The sequence below is a fragment of the Apteryx mantelli genome, chromosome 31 (assembly GCF_036417845.1).
Source record: "Apteryx mantelli isolate bAptMan1 chromosome 31, bAptMan1.hap1, whole genome shotgun sequence".
Classification (NCBI taxonomy): Eukaryota; Metazoa; Chordata; class Aves; order Apterygiformes; family Apterygidae; genus Apteryx; species Apteryx mantelli.
In genome coordinates this window covers 977,610-993,855 of record NC_090008.1, presented here as the reverse complement: position 1 = coordinate 993,855, position 16,246 = coordinate 977,610, and the positions used below count along the sequence as shown (strand labels likewise).

The 16,246-nt window shown below is 60.9% G+C and overlaps 4 protein-coding genes across 4 annotated transcripts; 2 read left to right on the top strand and 2 right to left on the bottom strand.

The window, feature by feature from the left end:
- Nucleotides 1–5,415: 5,415 nt before the first annotated feature.
- On the bottom strand, nucleotides 5,416–5,853 carry LOC136994608 (claw keratin-like). Its single transcript, XM_067313283.1, has one exon. It carries the CDS (start codon nucleotides 5,851–5,853, stop codon nucleotides 5,416–5,418), a length of 438 nt encoding a protein of 145 aa, XP_067169384.1.
- Nucleotides 5,854–7,777: 1,924 nt separating this feature from the next.
- LOC136994609 (claw keratin-like) lies at nucleotides 7,778–8,215 on the top strand. The gene has a single exon (XM_067313284.1). The coding sequence runs from the start codon at nucleotides 7,778–7,780 to the stop codon at nucleotides 8,213–8,215; it is 438 nt and encodes a 145-aa protein (XP_067169385.1).
- A 2,887-nt stretch (nucleotides 8,216–11,102) lies between these two features.
- LOC136994638 (claw keratin-like) lies at nucleotides 11,103–11,540 on the bottom strand. The gene has a single exon (XM_067313414.1). The coding sequence runs from the start codon at nucleotides 11,538–11,540 to the stop codon at nucleotides 11,103–11,105; it is 438 nt and encodes a 145-aa protein (XP_067169515.1).
- Nucleotides 11,541–13,465: 1,925 nt separating this feature from the next.
- Nucleotides 13,466–13,903, top strand: LOC136994620 (claw keratin-like). Its single transcript, XM_067313333.1, has one exon. The coding sequence runs from the start codon at nucleotides 13,466–13,468 to the stop codon at nucleotides 13,901–13,903; it is 438 nt and encodes a 145-aa protein (XP_067169434.1).
- The last annotated feature ends 2,343 nt before the right edge of the window (nucleotides 13,904–16,246 follow it).

Below are 16,246 nucleotides of genomic sequence, written 5' to 3'. Positions count from 1 at the left end.
TGCTGAGGATGGGTCCCAGGTAAGGTGAGCACTGTGGGCGGGGCTGGATCACCACGGTGGAGTCAGGGGCACTGCTGCACGCAGGGCTCGTTGTAGGCATCAGCCACCGGGGCCGGGGCGGCCACCCCGTAGGGAGACAAGGCGGACAAGGCGGAGCAGGACATCCTTCGGCTTGGCAGGGGAAGCTGCGAGACAAGGCAGAGCCCGGGCTCAGCGCAACGCCGGAGCACTAACGCCTCGCGCTGCTCGCGGATTGTGCCCATGGGCACCACGAGAGGCTCTGGCGCATCTCGGCAGCCACAGCAACAGCAGGCGCCACAACTGGACGTGCCCCTGGAGACCACTTTCCCCTCCTTGAGCGCTCCCAGCTACAAACTAGCACAGAGGAGAGAGGAAAAGCACCCTCGTCCAACCCAGAGGGAAAGTCCCAGAGCACCCAGAAGAGGTGGCTGCACCGCTCCGCTCAACACATTGCATCTAAGCCCTGGGACTTCCAGCAGCCCTCCTTCCCGTAGCTCTCCAGGAGCACCACCCCATCCAAAACGGTGGACATTATCTAAAGCGGTGGTTGGGGCACACAGCAAGCAATACACCAGAGAAGTCAGTGCTGAGAAAAGGAAGGAGGCAGAGAAGGTTTGGACTTACTGCGTTGAGGAAGGAGTTCAAGTGGAGGCAGCTGGATAGAGGGCTGCAAAGCCCGCAGCTCTTTTATACCTGTTGCGGAGGCCCCGGGCAGCGAGCAGAGGGCGGTTGCGGAAGCCTCAGTTAATCCGGCCGTAAAGCGGCACGCGTCATGCATCAGCTAACGACACGGGGGCAATTCTGCCCCACTGCGCTGAGGACCAGCCAGGCAAACATGCCTCGGAGAGCAAGGCGGTGCCGGAGGGCAAAGCCGTGACACATAATGACATGAAAGACAACACGCTGTAATAGCCGACAATAGCAATAACCCGATATGTTCCTAATCCCCCACTTTGAACACGTAAAAGAGCAATGGGCGTCTTGCAGACGCACTTGTAAATGCTGGGTGCACGCAGCACGTGTGTTATTAGCCCCCGTTTTATGGGCTGGTAAACAGAGGTGCCGGGAGGTCATGGGAAATGGAGACACAATGCCGGACTGCCGGGGTGGCCCTCAAGTGCCCGCCATCCCCCGGCGCCAGTGAGGGCTGGGGCACGTGGCGCTGGGGCACATGGGCACCGCCAAGTCCTCCCCCGTCTCCCTGCCTGTCCCCAACGCGGGATGCCAGGACCGCTGGAGGGCCGTGCAAAGAGCAGGGGCATTGCGCTCGGCACAGGCACAGCCCGTCTGCATGGGGGGCATGGTACAGACGCTCTCGGCTGCGATTTGAGGAACCAGTTGGCTTTATTGCTGCTATTGTCAGCTATGAGAGCCTCTTGTCTTTCGTGTCATTACGTGTCCCCAACGCGGAGAGGCAGAATTGCCCCGCATCGTTAGCTGATGCATGATGTGTGCCCGCTTTACGGCCGGATTAACTGGGGCTTCCGCAACCCGCCCTCTGCTTCGCTGCCCGGGGCCTCCGCAACAGGTATAAAAGAGCTGCGGGCTTTGCAGCCCTCTATCCAGCTGCCTCCACTTGAACTCCTTCCTCAACGCAGTAAGTCCAAACCTTCTCTGCCTCCTTCCTTTCTCAGCACTGACTTCTCTGGTGTATTGCTTGCTGTGTGCCCCACCACCGCTTTAGATAATGTCACCGTTTTGGATGGGGTGGTGCTCCTGGAGAGCTACGGGAAGGAGGGCTGCTGGAAGTCCCAGGGCTTAGATGCAATGTGTTGAGCGGAGCGGTGCAGCCACCTCTTCTGGGTGCTCTGGGACTTTCCCTCTGGGTTGGACGAGGGTGCTTTTCCTCTCTCCTCTGTGCTAGTTTGTAGCTGGGAGCGCTCAAGGAGGGAAAGTGGTCTCCAGGGGCACGTCCAGTGTGGCGCCTGCTGTTGCTGTGGCTGCCGAGATGCGCCAGAGCCTCTCGTGGTGCCCATGGGGCACAATCCGCGAGCAGCGCGAGGCGTTAGTGCTCCGGCGTTGCGCTGAGCCCGGGCTCTGCCTTGTCTCGCAGCTTCCCCTGCCAAGCCGAAGGATGTCCTGCTCCGCCTTGTCCCGCCTTGTCTCCCTACGGGGTGGCCGCCCCGGCCCGGTGGCTGATGCCTACAACGAGCCCTGCGTGCAGCAGTGCCCTGACTCCACCGTGGTGATCCAGCCCCCGCCCACAGTGCTCACCTTACCTGGACCCATCCTCAGCTCCTTCCCGCAGCACAGCGGCGTCAGCTCGGTGGGAGCCCCTGTTGTTGGAGGGGCTACGGTGGCACCTTGGAGGCTTTGGAGGCCTTGGAGGTGGCTTTGGAGGCCTTGGAGGCCGCTTTGGAGGCCTTGGAGGTGGCTTTGGAGGCCTTGGAGGCTTTGGGGGTTCCGGCCGCCTTGGGGGCTTCGGGGGCTCTGGGGGCTTTGGGAGCTGTGGTTCCAGGGGCCTGGGCCTTGGCCGCCGCTACCTCGGCGGCAGCTGCGGACCTGCTAAGCCCCACACTTGGCACGGCCACACACCAAGGACAGCTCCCGAAATCCACCGGCACCTCCCGAGCCCTGGCACCCAGCAAGGGCTCCTGCTCCGCTCGGCTCCCCAGCTCAGCTCGCGACTGTGCTCGACTGCCTCATGCCGGGACAGAGCCCGCCGGGAGTGTCCTCCTGCCCCGCTTCAGCTGCGCTCCCAGCTGCGCTGCCCAGTGACAGCGTAGCCAAGCGCCGGGTGCCTCCTCCTGCGGCACGGCTGGTGCTGGGTTGCACTCCGCACCTCTACACGGAGACCGTGGCCTCGCCGTGGCCACACACCGTGCTCTTCCCGTGTGCCTCCTCCCTTGGGAGCTGCAATAAAACCTGTGTCGCATCGCAACGTTGGCCTCTGGTGGTTCTTCCTCCTTCCTTCTTCCCATCCTGGCCCCAGCCCCAGCCCCAGCCAGGTGGGGGCTCGTTTGGCTGCTCACACCCAGCTCCCACAGTTGATGCCTCGTTAGGGCAACCTGTGGGAGCTGGCCTCGCGCCCCCACGGATGCCCCTTCTGCAGCACGTCCCTCCACGGGACGGTCGCCCACAGCGCAGGACGCATGTGGCTCCTTCTGCAACGCCTTTTCATCTCTTTTCTCTCCCCCTTTTCTTCCCAGCTTGGGCTCCCCCACACCAAGCCCAAGGAGAGGTATTGGGCACCACAGGCCACTTGGTGCCCTTTCACCCCTGTTCCCATGGGCTGCGTCACCCCCCAGGGCCACGGGGCTGGTGCACCCAGCCAGAGCCACCCCAAGGCCAAAGGCCCCAGGCAGAACCTCTGCTGAGGAAATGGCTCCGTAGGGAGAGGGTGCCCAACCACCGCCACACACCACCAACCTTTCCTCAAGCTCCTTCAGCTTCCTTCCTCCTCCTCCTTCTGCTGATCCAAGATCTCCCTTGAGCTCATCTTTGCCCCACCGCTCCAGCAGAAGCTCTTCCTGCATTTCCCCTGTAGTGCCAAACTCCAGCCCTGGGGACATGGCTCTGCTGGGGCAGGACACCTGGAAAGGAAACCTCCCAAAGGGAAAAAGGATACAGGAGAACTTCAGCTCGGGCGCAGGAGCGGGATGGGCGCATGTGGAATAGAGCCATGCCTGGCTTTGCCATTTGCTCCTTTTTGCCTTTCTCTCTCTTCACAATCGTGCATGAAGCATTTTTCATGAACTCCCCAACAGGCACAATGTGCTGCCCTGCTCCTTTGGACTCTTCCCCTGGTAGCCACCGTCTCTGTGCAAGGGCACATGCAGCACTAGCATTGCATGATGCTAAGAGCATTGAGGAAGGAAGGGCCCTCCGGGCCATATTCACGTCAACCTCTTGCTCAGAGTTTCTGCCCTCGCAGGTGACGGGATGTGACGGTGTGCTCCTTTCCCCCCCCCCCCCCAACACTGATGTGCTCTCTCCCCCTCAACCTGACCTCCCTGTAAACAGCACGTATGTAGGGGCTGGTTGAGCATGCGCCAGCTAAGGCCCGTCTAGTATGCAAAAATGACTATGAGTCAATCATCTCCCCCCCATAAATAGGGGGCAGCCCAGAGCCCCTTGAGCTCTCCTGCTTCGCAGCGGGCTGCACTGCAGAACCTCCCCTTGAGCAGGGACGCCTCTCAAGGATACCCCTCGAGGTTGAGAGATTCCTTACCCGCGACAGATCCTCGCAAAGTGATTAACAGCATGCTGAACTTTTGCGAACTTCACGAAACTTTGCTGAGTTATATCTCTGACTAATTGCACACATAATCCCTTAGACATAAACCGCTGACCAAGTCTGAGACTAGGGCTGGATTCAGCCGCACCTTGGCTCCTCTCCGAAGGAGTTTAGAAAGCAAGGGGGTCCAGTCTGAACCTCGTGACTCAACGGCGGGGTCTCCGTTGCACACGCATCTGACCCTGTCCTTCACGCAGTAAATAACTGAGTGAACCTTGCCAATCGAACCTCATTACATCGTTCTTATTTACGATTGAACTTTGTTAAGTCGCTGTCTTACTGCAATAAACGTAGTGCTGCTTCCCTCTTAGGAGCGAAGTGCATCACTGCTTTTGCGACACGGGATGCCCCTGCGCTTTCCAGGGTCGTTGAGAGGAAGCAGGATCCCTCAAAGCCCAAATTCCCCAACCGGAAGGGAATCTGGGGAGACGTGGATATGTCTCGGTAACCCTTCTGCAAGCCTCCGACACCCGTGCAGGCAGAGCAGGACGGCTGGTGCTCAGCAGCAGCCCCAAGCAGGCAAAGATGCTTTCCCCATTTCCCCTGACCTCTGAGGGGGACTCTTTACCAGCCCATGAAGGGCAGGAACAAACACCCGTGCTGGCTGTGCAGGGCATTTCCAAGAGCTTCTGCACAATGCCCACAACCCTTTGGCGCGTGCAAAGTGGGACTTAGAAAACACAGCGGGCGGTTCAGTGCTGCTGGGTGACGGGGGGCAGCTCACGAGATGTGCTCTCCGTGGCCCAGCTACAGGGCGAGCGGCAGTTATGATGCACCAAGCAAGGTGCCCCCAGGCCCCAGGCGTGATGCTGTGCGAGCTGGGAGAGCCCAAAGGAGTCTGGGCTGGGGCTGCGGGCAGGTGGGGAAGGAGGAAGGACCACCAGGCGCCAACATTGCGATGCAACATAGCTTTTATTGCAGCTCCCAAGGGAGGAGGCACGTGGGGAAGAGCAGGGTCCTGGCCACGGCGAGGCCACGCTCTCCGTGCAGAGGTGTAGAGCAGCAACGAGCACCACTTCTGCCGCAGGAGGAGGCACCCGGCACTCAGCTGCGCTGTCACTCATGCGGGAGTGAGGCCTTGCTGGGTGCCAGGGCTCGGGAGGTGCCGGTGGATTTCGGGAGCCGTGCTTGGTGTGTGGCCGTGCCAAGTGTGGGGCTTAGCAGGGTCCGCAGCTGCCGCCGAGGTAGCGGCGGCCAAGGCCCAGGCCCCTGGAACCACAGCTCCCAAAGCCCCCAGAGCCCCCGAAGCCCCCAAGGCGGCCGGAACCCCCAAAGCCTCCAAGGCCTCCAAAGCCGCCTCCAAGGCCTCCAAAGCCACCTCCAAGGCCTCCAAAGCCACCTCCAAGGCCTCCAAAGCCTCCAAAGGTGCCACCGTAGCCCCCTCCAACAACAGGGGCTCCCACCGAGCTGACGCCGCTGTGCTGCGGGAAGGAGCTGAGGATGGGTCCAGGTAAGGTGAGCACTGTGGGCGGGGGCTGGATCACCACGGTGGAGTCAGGGCACTGCTGCACGCAGGGCTCGTTGTAGGCATCAGCCACCGGGGCCGGGGCGGCCACCCCGTAGGGAGACAAGGCGGACAAGGCGGAGCAGGACATCCTTCGGCTTGGCAGGGGAAGCTGCGAGACAAGGCAGAGCCCGGGCTCAGCGCAACGCCGGAGCACTAACGCCTCGCGCTGCTCGCGGATTGTGCCCATGGGCACCACGAGAGGCTCTGGCGCATCTCGGCAGCCACAGCAACAGCAGGCGCCACACTGGACGTGCCCCTGGAGACCACTTTCCCTCCTTGAGCGCTCCCAGCTACAAACTAGCACAGAGGAGAGAGGAAAAGCACCCTCGTCCAACCCAGAGGGAAAGTCCCAGAGCACCCAGAAGAGGTGGCTGCACCGCTCCGCTCAACACATTGCATCTAAGCCCTGGGACTTCCAGCAGCCCTCCTTCCCGTAGCTCTCCAGGAGCACCACCCCATCCAAAACGGTGACATTATCTAAAGCGGTGGTGGGGCACACAGCAAGCAATACACCAGAGAAGTCAGTGCTGAGAAAGGAAGGAGGCAGAGAAGGTTTGGACTTACTGCGTTGAGGAAGGAGTTCAAGTGGAGGCAGCTGGATAGAGGGCTGCAAAGCCCGCAGCTCTTTTATACCTGTTGCGGAGGCCCCGGGCAGCGAGCAGAGGGCGGTTGCGGAAGCCTCAGTTAATCCGGCCGTAAAGCGGGCACGCGTCATGCATCAGCTAACGACACGGGGCAATTCTGCCCCACTGCGCTGAGGACCAGCCAGGCAAACATGCCTCGGAGAGCAAGGCGGTGCCGGGAGGGCAAAGCCGTGACACATAATGACATGAAAGACAACACGCTGTAATAGCCGACAATAGCAATAAACCCCGATATGTTCCTAATCCCCCACTTTGAACACGTAAAAGAGCAATGGGCGTCTTGCAGACGCACTTGTAAATGCTGGGTGCACGCAGCACGTGTGTTATTAGCCCCGTTTTATGGGCTGGTAAACAGAGGTGCCGGGAGGTCATGGGAAATGGAGACACAATGCCGGACTGCCGGGGTGGCCCTCAAGTGCCCGCCATCCCCCGGCGCCAGTGAGGGCTGGGGCACGTGGCGCTGGGGCACATGGGCACCGCCAAGTCTCCCCCGTCTCCCTGCCTGTCCCCAACGCGGGATGCCAGGACCGCTGGAGGGCCGTGCAAAGAGCAGGGGCATTGCGCTCGGCACAGGCACAGCCCGTCTGCATGGGGGGCCTGGTACAGACGCTCTCGGCTGCGATTTGAGGAACCAGTTGGGCTTTATTGCTGCTATTGTCAGCTATGAGAGCCTCTTGTCTTTCGTGTCATTACGTGTCCCCAACGCGGAGAGGCAGAATTGCCCCGCATCGTTAGCTGATGCATGATGTGTGCCCGCTTTACGGCCGGATTAACTGAGGCTTCCGCAACCGCCCTCTGCTCGCTGCCCGGGCCTCCGCAACAGGTATAAAAGAGCTGCGGGCTTTGCAGCCCTCTATCCAGCTGCCTCCACTTGAACTCCTTCCTCAACGCAGTAAGTCCAAACCTTCTCTGCCTCCTTCCTTTCTCAGCACTGACTTCTCTGGTGTATTGCTTGCTGTGTGCCCCACCACCGCTTTAGATAATGTCACCGTTTTGGATGGGGTGGTGCTCCTGGAGAGCTACGGGAAGGAGGGCTGCTGGAAGTCCCAGGGCTTAGATGCAATGTGTTGAGCGGAGCGGTGCAGCCACCTCTTCTGGGTGCTCTGGGACTTTCCCTCTGGGTTGGACGAGGGTGCTTTTCCTCTCTCCTCTGTGCTAGTTTGTAGCTGGGAGCGCTCAAGGAGGGAAAGTGGTCTCCAGGGGCACGTCCAGTGTGGCGCCTGCTGTTGCTGTGGCTGCCGAGATGCGCCAGAGCCTCTCGTGGTGCCCATGGGCACAATCCGCGAGCAGCGCGAGGCGTTAGTGCTCCGGCGTTGCGCTGAGCCCGGGCTCTGCCTTGTCTCGCAGCTTCCCCTGCCAAGCCGAAGGATGTCCTGCTCCGCCTTGTCCGCCTTGTCTCCCTACGGGGTGGCCGCCCCGGCCCCGGTGGCTGATGCCTACAACGAGCCCTGCGTGCAGCAGTGCCCTGACTCCACCGTGGTGATCCAGCCCCCGCCCACAGTGCTCACCTTACCTGGACCCATCCTCAGCTCCTTCCCGCAGCACAGCGGCGTCAGCTCGGTGGGAGCCCCTGTTGTTGGAGGGGGCTACGGTGGCACCTTTGGAGGCTTTGGAGGCCTTGGAGGTGGCTTTGGAGGCCTTGGAGGCCGCTTTGGAGGCCTTGGAGGTGGCTTTGGAGGCCTTGGAGGCTTTGGGGGTTCCGGCCGCCTTGGGGGCTTCGGGGGCTCTGGGGGCTTTGGGAGCTGTGGTTCCAGGGGCCTGGGCCTTGGCCGCCGCTACCTCGGCGGCAGCTGCGGACCCTGCTAAGCCCCACACTTGGCACGGCCACACACCAAGGACAGCTCCCGAAATCCACCGGCACCTCCCGAGCCCTGGCACCCAGCAAGGGCTCCTGCTCCGCTCGGCTCCCCAGCTCAGCTCGCGACTGTGCTCGACTGCCTCATGCCCGGACAGAGCCCGCCGGGAGTGTCCTCCTGCCCCGCTTCAGCTGCGCTCCCAGCTGCGCTGCCCAGTGACAGCGTAGCCAAGCGCCGGGTGCCTCCTCCTGCGGCACGGCTGGTGCTGGGTTGCACTCCGCACCTCTACACGGAGACCGTGGCCTCGCCGTGGCCACACACCGTGCTCTTCCCCGTGTGCCTCCTCCCTTGGGAGCTGCAATAAAACCTGTGTCGCATCGCAACGTTGGCCTCTGGTGGTTCTTCCTCCTTCCTTCTTCCCATCCTGGCCCCAGCCCCAGCCCCAGCCAGGTGGGGGCTCGTTTGGCTGCTCACACCCAGCTCCCACAGTGATGCCTCGTTAGGGCAACCTGTGGGAGCTGCCTCGCGCCCCCCGGATGCCCCTTCTGCAGCACGTCCCTCCACGGGACGGTCGCCCACAGCGCAGGACGCATGTGGCTCCTTCTGCAACGCCTTTTCACTCTTTTCTCTCCCCCTTTTCTTCCCAGCTTGGGCTCCCCCACACCAAGCCCAAGGAGAGGTATTGGGCACCACAGGCCACTTGGTGCCCTTTCACCCCTGTTCCCATGGGCTGCGTCCACCCCCAGGGCCACGGGGCTGGTGCACCCAGCCAGAGCCACCCCAAGGCCAAAGGCCCCAGGCAGAACCTCTGCTGAGGAAATGGCTCCGTAGGGGAGAGGGTGCCCAACCACCGCCACACACCACCAACCTTTCCTCAAGCTCCTTCAGCTTCCTTCCTCCTCCTCCTTCTGCTGATCCAAGATCTCCCTTGAGCTCATCTTTTGCCCCACCGCTCCAGCAGAAGCTCTTCCCTGCATTTCCCCTGTAGTGCCCAACTCCAGCCCTGGGGACATGGCTCTGCTGGGGCAGGACACCTGGAAAGGAAACCTCCCAAAGGGAAAAAGGATACAGGAGAACTTCAGCTCGGGCGCAGGAGCGGGATGGGCGCATGTGGAATAGAGCCATGCCTGGCTTTGCCATTTGGCTCCTTTTTGCCCTTTCTCTCTCTTCACAATCGTGCATGAAGCATTTTTCATGAACTCCCCAACAGGCACCAATGTGCTGCCCTGCTCCTTTGACTCTTCCCCTGGTAGCCACCGTCTCTGTGCAAGGCACCATGCAGCACTAGCATTGCATGATGCTAAGAGCATTGAGGAAGGAAGGGCCCTCCGGGCCATATTCACGTCAACCTCTTGCTCAGAGTTTCTGCCCTCGCAGGTGACGGGATGTGACGGTGTGCTCCTTTCCCCCCCCCCCCCCCAACACTGATGTGCTCTCTCCCCCTCAACCTGACCTCCCTGTAAACAGCACGTATGTAGGGGCTGGTTGAGCATGCGCCAGCTAAGGCCCGTCTAGTATGCAAATATGACTATGAGTCAATCATCTCCCCCCCATAAATAGGGGGCAGCCCAGAGCCCCTTGAGCTCTCCTGCTTCGCAGCGGGCTGCACTGCAGAACCTCCCCTTGAGCAGGGACGCCTCTCAAGGATACCCCTCGAGGTTGAGAGATTCCTTACCCGCGACAGATCCTCGCAAAGTGATTAACAGCATGCTGAACTTTTGCGAACTTCACGAAACTTTGCTGAGTTATATCTCTGACTAATTGCACACATAATCCCTTAGACATAAACCGCTGACCAAGTCTGAGACTAGGGCTGGATTCAGCCGCACCTTGGCTCCTCTCCGAAGGAGTTTAGAAAGCAAGGGGGTCCAGTCTGAACCTCGTGACTCAACGGCGGGGTCTCCGTTGCACACGCATCTGACCCTGTCCTTCACGCAGTAAATAACTGAGTGAACCTTGCCAATCGAACCTCATTACATCGTTCTTATTTACGATTGAACTTTGTTAAGTCGCTGTCTTACTGCAATAAACGTAGTGCTGCTTCCCTCTTAGGAGCGAAGTGCATCACTGCTTTTGCGACACGGGATGCCCCTGCGCTTTCCAGGGTCGTTGAGAGGAAGCAGGATCCCTCAAAGCCCAAATTCCCCAACCGGAAGGGAATCTGGGGAGACGTGGATATGTCTCGGTAACCCTTCTGCAAGCCTCCGACACCTGTGCAGGCAGAGCAGGACGGCTGGTGCTCAGCAGCAGCCCCAAGCAGGCAAAGATGCTTTCCCCATTTCCCCTGACCTCTGAGGGGGACTCTTTACCAGCCCATGAAGGGCAGGAACAAACACCCGTGCTGGCTGTGCAGGGCATTTCCAAGAGCTTCTGCACAATGCCCACAACCCTTTGGCGCGTGCAAAGTGGGACTTAGAAACACAGCGGGCGGTTCAGTGCTGCTGGGTGACGGGGGGCAGCTCACGAGATGTGCTCTCCGTGGCCCAGCTACAGGGCGAGCGGCAGTTATGATGCACCAAGCAAGGTGCCCCCAGGCCCCAGGCGTGATGCTGTGCGAGCTGGGAGAGCCCAAAGGAGTCTGGGCTGGGGCTGCGGGCAGGTGGGGAAGGAGGAAGGACCACCAGGCGCCAACATTGCGATGCAACATAGCTTTTATTGCAGCTCCCAAGGGAGGAGGCACGTGGGGAAGAGCAGGGTCCTGGCCACGGCGAGGCCACGCTCTCCGTGCAGAGGTGTAGAGCAGCAACGAGCACCACTTCTGCCGCAGGAGGAGGCACCCGGCACTCAGCTGCGCTGTCACTCATGCGGGAGTGAGGCCTTGCTGGGTGCCAGGGCTCGGGAGGTGCCGGTGGATTTCGGGAGCCGTGCTTGGTGTGTGGCCGTGCCAAGTGTGGGGCTTAGCAGGGTCCGCAGCTGCCGCCGAGGTAGCGGCGGCCAAGGCCCAGGCCCCTGGAACCACAGCTCCCAAAGCCCCCAGAGCCCCCGAAGCCCCCAAGGCGGCCGGAACCCCCAAAGCCTCCAAGGCCTCCAAAGCCGCCTCCAAGGCCTCCAAAGCCACCTCCAAGGCCTCCAAAGCCACCTCCAAGGCCTCCAAAGCCTCCAAAGGTGCCACCGTAGCCCCCTCCAACAACAGGGGCTCCCACCGAGCTGATGCCGCTGTGCTGCGGGAAGGAGCTGAGGATGGGTCCAGGTAAGGTGAGCACTGTGGGCGGGGGCTGGATCACCACGGTGGAGTCAGGGCACTGCTGCACGCAGGGCTCGTTGTAGGCATCAGCCACCGGGGCCGGGGCGGCCACCCCGTAGGGAGACAAGGCGGACAAGGCGGAGCAGGACATCCTTCGGCTTGGCAGGGGAAGCTGCGAGACAAGGCAGAGCCCGGGCTCAGCGCAACGCCGGAGCACTAACGCCTCGCGCTGCTCGCGGATTGTGCCCATGGGCACCACGAGAGGCTCTGGCGCATCTCGGCAGCCACAGCAACAGCAGGCGCCACACTGGACGTGCCCCTGGAGACCACTTTCCCTCCTTGAGCGCTCCCAGCTACAAACTAGCACAGAGGAGAGAGGAAAAGCACCCTCGTCCAACCCAGAGGGAAAGTCCCAGAGCACCCAGAAGAGGTGGCTGCACCGCTCCGCTCAACACATTGCATCTAAGCCCTGGGACTTCCAGCAGCCCTCCTTCCCGTAGCTCTCCAGGAGCACCACCCCATCCAAAACGGTGACATTATCTAAAGCGGTGGTGGGGCACACAGCAAGCAATACACCAGAGAAGTCAGTGCTGAGAAAGGAAGGAGGCAGAGAAGGTTTGGACTTACTGCGTTGAGGAAGGAGTTCAAGTGGAGGCAGCTGGATAGAGGGCTGCAAAGCCCGCAGCTCTTTTATACCTGTTGCGGAGGCCCCGGGCAGCGAGCAGAGGGCGGTTGCGGAAGCCTCAGTTAATCCGGCCGTAAAGCGGGCACGCGTCATGCATCAGCTAACGACACGGGGCAATTCTGCCCCACTGCGCTGAGGACCAGCCAGGCAAACATGCCTCGGAGAGCAAGGCGGTGCCGGGAGGGCAAAGCCGTGACACATAATGACATGAAAGACAACACGCTGTAATAGCCGACAATAGCAATAAACCCCGATATGTTCCTAATCCCCCACTTTGAACACGTAAAAGAGCAATGGGCGTCTTGCAGACGCACTTGTAAATGCTGGGTGCACGCAGCACGTGTGTTATTAGCCCCGTTTTATGGGCTGGTAAACAGAGGTGCCGGGAGGTCATGGGAAATGGAGACACAATGCCGGACTGCCGGGGTGGCCCTCAAGTGCCCGCCATCCCCCGGCGCCAGTGAGGGCTGGGGCACGTGGCGCTGGGGCACATGGGCACCGCCAAGTCTCCCCCGTCTCCCTGCCTGTCCCCAACGCGGGATGCCAGGACCGCTGGAGGGCCGTGCAAAGAGCAGGGGCATTGCGCTCGGCACAGGCACAGCCCGTCTGCATGGGGGGCCTGGTACAGACGCTCTCGGCTGCGATTTGAGGAACCAGTTGGGCTTTATTGCTGCTATTGTCAGCTATGAGAGCCTCTTGTCTTTCGTGTCATTACGTGTCCCCAACGCGGAGAGGCAGAATTGCCCCGCATCGTTAGCTGATGCATGATGTGTGCCCGCTTTACGGCCGGATTAACTGAGGCTTCCGCAACCGCCCTCTGCTCGCTGCCCGGGGCCTCCGCAACAGGTATAAAAGAGCTGCGGGCTTTGCAGCCCTCTATCCAGCTGCCTCCACTTGAACTCCTTCCTCAACGCAGTAAGTCCAAACCTTCTCTGCCTCCTTCCTTTCTCAGCACTGACTTCTCTGGTGTATTGCTTGCTGTGTGCCCCACCACCGCTTTAGATAATGTCACCGTTTTGGATGGGGTGGTGCTCCTGGAGAGCTACGGGAAGGAGGGCTGCTGGAAGTCCCAGGGCTTAGATGCAATGTGTTGAGCGGAGCGGTGCAGCCACCTCTTCTGGGTGCTCTGGGACTTTCCCTCTGGGTTGGACGAGGGTGCTTTTCCTCTCTCCTCTGTGCTAGTTTGTAGCTGGGAGCGCTCAAGGAGGGAAAGTGGTCTCCAGGGGCACGTCCAGTGTGGCGCCTGCTGTTGCTGTGGCTGCCGAGATGCGCCAGAGCCTCTCGTGGTGCCCATGGGCACAATCCGCGAGCAGCGCGAGGCGTTAGTGCTCCGGCGTTGCGCTGAGCCCGGGCTCTGCCTTGTCTCGCAGCTTCCCCTGCCAAGCCGAAGGATGTCCTGCTCCGCCTTGTCCGCCTTGTCTCCCTACGGGGTGGCCGCCCCGGCCCCGGTGGCTGATGCCTACAACGAGCCCTGCGTGCAGCAGTGCCCTGACTCCACCGTGGTGATCCAGCCCCCGCCCACAGTGCTCACCTTACCTGGACCCATCCTCAGCTCCTTCCCGCAGCACAGCGGCGTCAGCTCGGTGGGAGCCCCTGTTGTTGGAGGGGGCTACGGTGGCACCTTTGGAGGCTTTGGAGGCCTTGGAGGTGGCTTTGGAGGCCTTGGAGGTGGCTTTGGAGGCCTTGGAGGCGGCTTTGGAGGCCTTGGAGGCTTTGGGGGTTCCGGCCGCCTTGGGGGCTTCGGGGGCTCTGGGGGCTTTGGGAGCTGTGGTTCCAGGGGCCTGGGCCTTGGCCGCCGCTACCTCGGCGGCAGCTGCGGACCCTGCTAAGCCCCACACTTGGCACGGCCACACACCAAGGACAGCTCCCGAAATCCACCGGCACCTCCCGAGCCCTGGCACCCAGCAAGGGCTCCTGCTCCGCTCGGCTCCCCAGCTCAGCTCGCGACTGTGCTCGACTGCCTCATGCCCGGACAGAGCCCGCCGGGAGTGTCCTCCTGCCCCGCTTCAGCTGCGCTCCCAGCTGCGCTGCCCAGTGACAGCGTAGCCAAGCGCCGGGTGCCTCCTCCTGCGGCACGGCTGGTGCTGGGTTGCACTCCGCACCTCTGCACGGAGACCGTGGCCTCGCCGTGGCCACACACCGTGCTCTTCCCCGTGTGCCTCCTCCCTTGGGAGCTGCAATAAAACCTGTGTCGCATCGCAACGTCGGCCTCTGGTGGTTCTTCCTCCTTCCTTCTTCCCATCCTGGCCCCAGCCCCAGCCCCAGCCAGGTGGGGGCTCGTTTGGCTGCTCACACCCAGCTCCCACAGTGATGCCTCGTTAGGGCAACCTGTGGGAGCTGCCTCGCGCCCCCCGGATGCCCCTTCTGCAGCACGTCCCTCCACGGGACGGTCGCCCACAGCGCAGGACGCATGTGGCTCCTTCTGCAACGCCTTTTCACTCTTTTCTCTCCCCCTTTTCTTCCCAGCTTGGGCTCCCCCACACCAAGCCCAAGGAGAGGTATTGGGCACCACAGGCCACTTGGTGCCCTTTCACCCCTGTTCCCATGGGCTGCGTCCACCCCCAGGGCCACGGGGCTGGTGCACCCAGCCAGAGCCACCCCAAGGCCAAAGGCCCCAGGCAGAACCTCTGCTGAGGAAATGGCTCCGTAGGGGAGAGGGTGCCCAACCACCGCCACACACCACCAACCTTTCCTCAAGCTCCTTCAGCTTCCTTCCTCCTCCTCCTTCTGCTGATCCAAGATCTCCCTTGAGCTCATCTTTTGCCCCACCGCTCCAGCAGAAGCTCTTCCCTGCATTTCCCCTGTAGTGCCCAACTCCAGCCCTGGGGACATGGCTCTGCTGGGGCAGGACACCTGGAAAGGAAACCTCCCAAAGGGAAAAAGGATACAGGAGAACTTCAGCTCGGGCGCAGGAGCGGGATGGGCGCATGTGGAATAGAGCCATGCCTGGCTTTGCCATTTGGCTCCTTTTTGCCCTTTCTCTCTCTTCACAATCGTGCATGAAGCATTTTTCATGAACTCCCCAACAGGCACCAATGTGCTGCCCTGCTCCTTTGACTCTTCCCCTGGTAGCCACCGTCTCTGTGCAAGGCACCATGCAGCACTAGCATTGCATGATGCTAAGAGCATTGAGGAAGGAAGGGCCCTCCGGGCCATATTCACGTCAACCTCTTGCTCAGAGTTTCTGCCCTCGCAGGTGACGGGATGTGACGGTGTGCTCCTTTCCCCCCCCCCCCCAACACTGATGTGCTCTCTCCCCCTCAACCTGACCTCCCTGTAAACAGCACGTATGTAGGGGCTGGTTGAGCATGCGCCAGCTAAGGCCCGTCTAGTATGCAAATATGACTATGAGTCAATCATCTCCCCCCCATAAATAGGGGGCAGCCCAGAGCCCCTTGAGCTCTCCTGCTTCGCAGCGGGCTGCACTGCAGAACCTCCCCTTGAGCAGGGACGCCTCTCAAGGACACCCCTCGAGGTTGAGAGATTCCTTACCCGCGACAGATCCTCGCAAAGTGATTAACAGCATGCTGAACTTTTGCGAACTTCACGAAACTTTGCTGAGTTATATCTCTGACTAATTGCACACATAATCCCTTAGACATAAACCGCTGACCAAGTCTGAGACTAGGGCTGGATTCAGCCGCACCTTGGCTCCTCTCCGAAGGAGTTTAGAAAGCAAGGGGGTCCAGTCTGAACCTCGTGACTCAACGGCGGGGTCTCCGTTGCACACGCATCTGACCCTGTCCTTCACGCAGTAAATAACTGAGTGAACCTTGCCAATCGAACCTCATTACATCGTTCTTATTTACGATTGAACTTTGTTAAGTCGCTGTCTTACTGCAATAAACGTAGTGCTGCTTCCCTCTTAGGAGCGAAGTGCATCACTGCTTTTGCGACACGGGATGCCCCTGCGCTTTCCAGGGTCGTTGAGAGGAAGCAGGATCCCTCAAAGCCCAAATTCCCCAACCGGAAGGGAATCTGGGGAGACGTGGATATGTCTCGGTAACCCTTCTGCAAGCCTCCGACACCCGTGCAGGCAGAGCAGGACGGCTGGTGCTCAGCAGCAGCCCCAAGCAGGCAAAGATGCTTTCCCCATTTCCCCTGACCTCTGAGGGGGACTCTTTACCAGCCCATGAAGGGCAGGAACAAACACCCGTGCTGGCTGTGCAGGG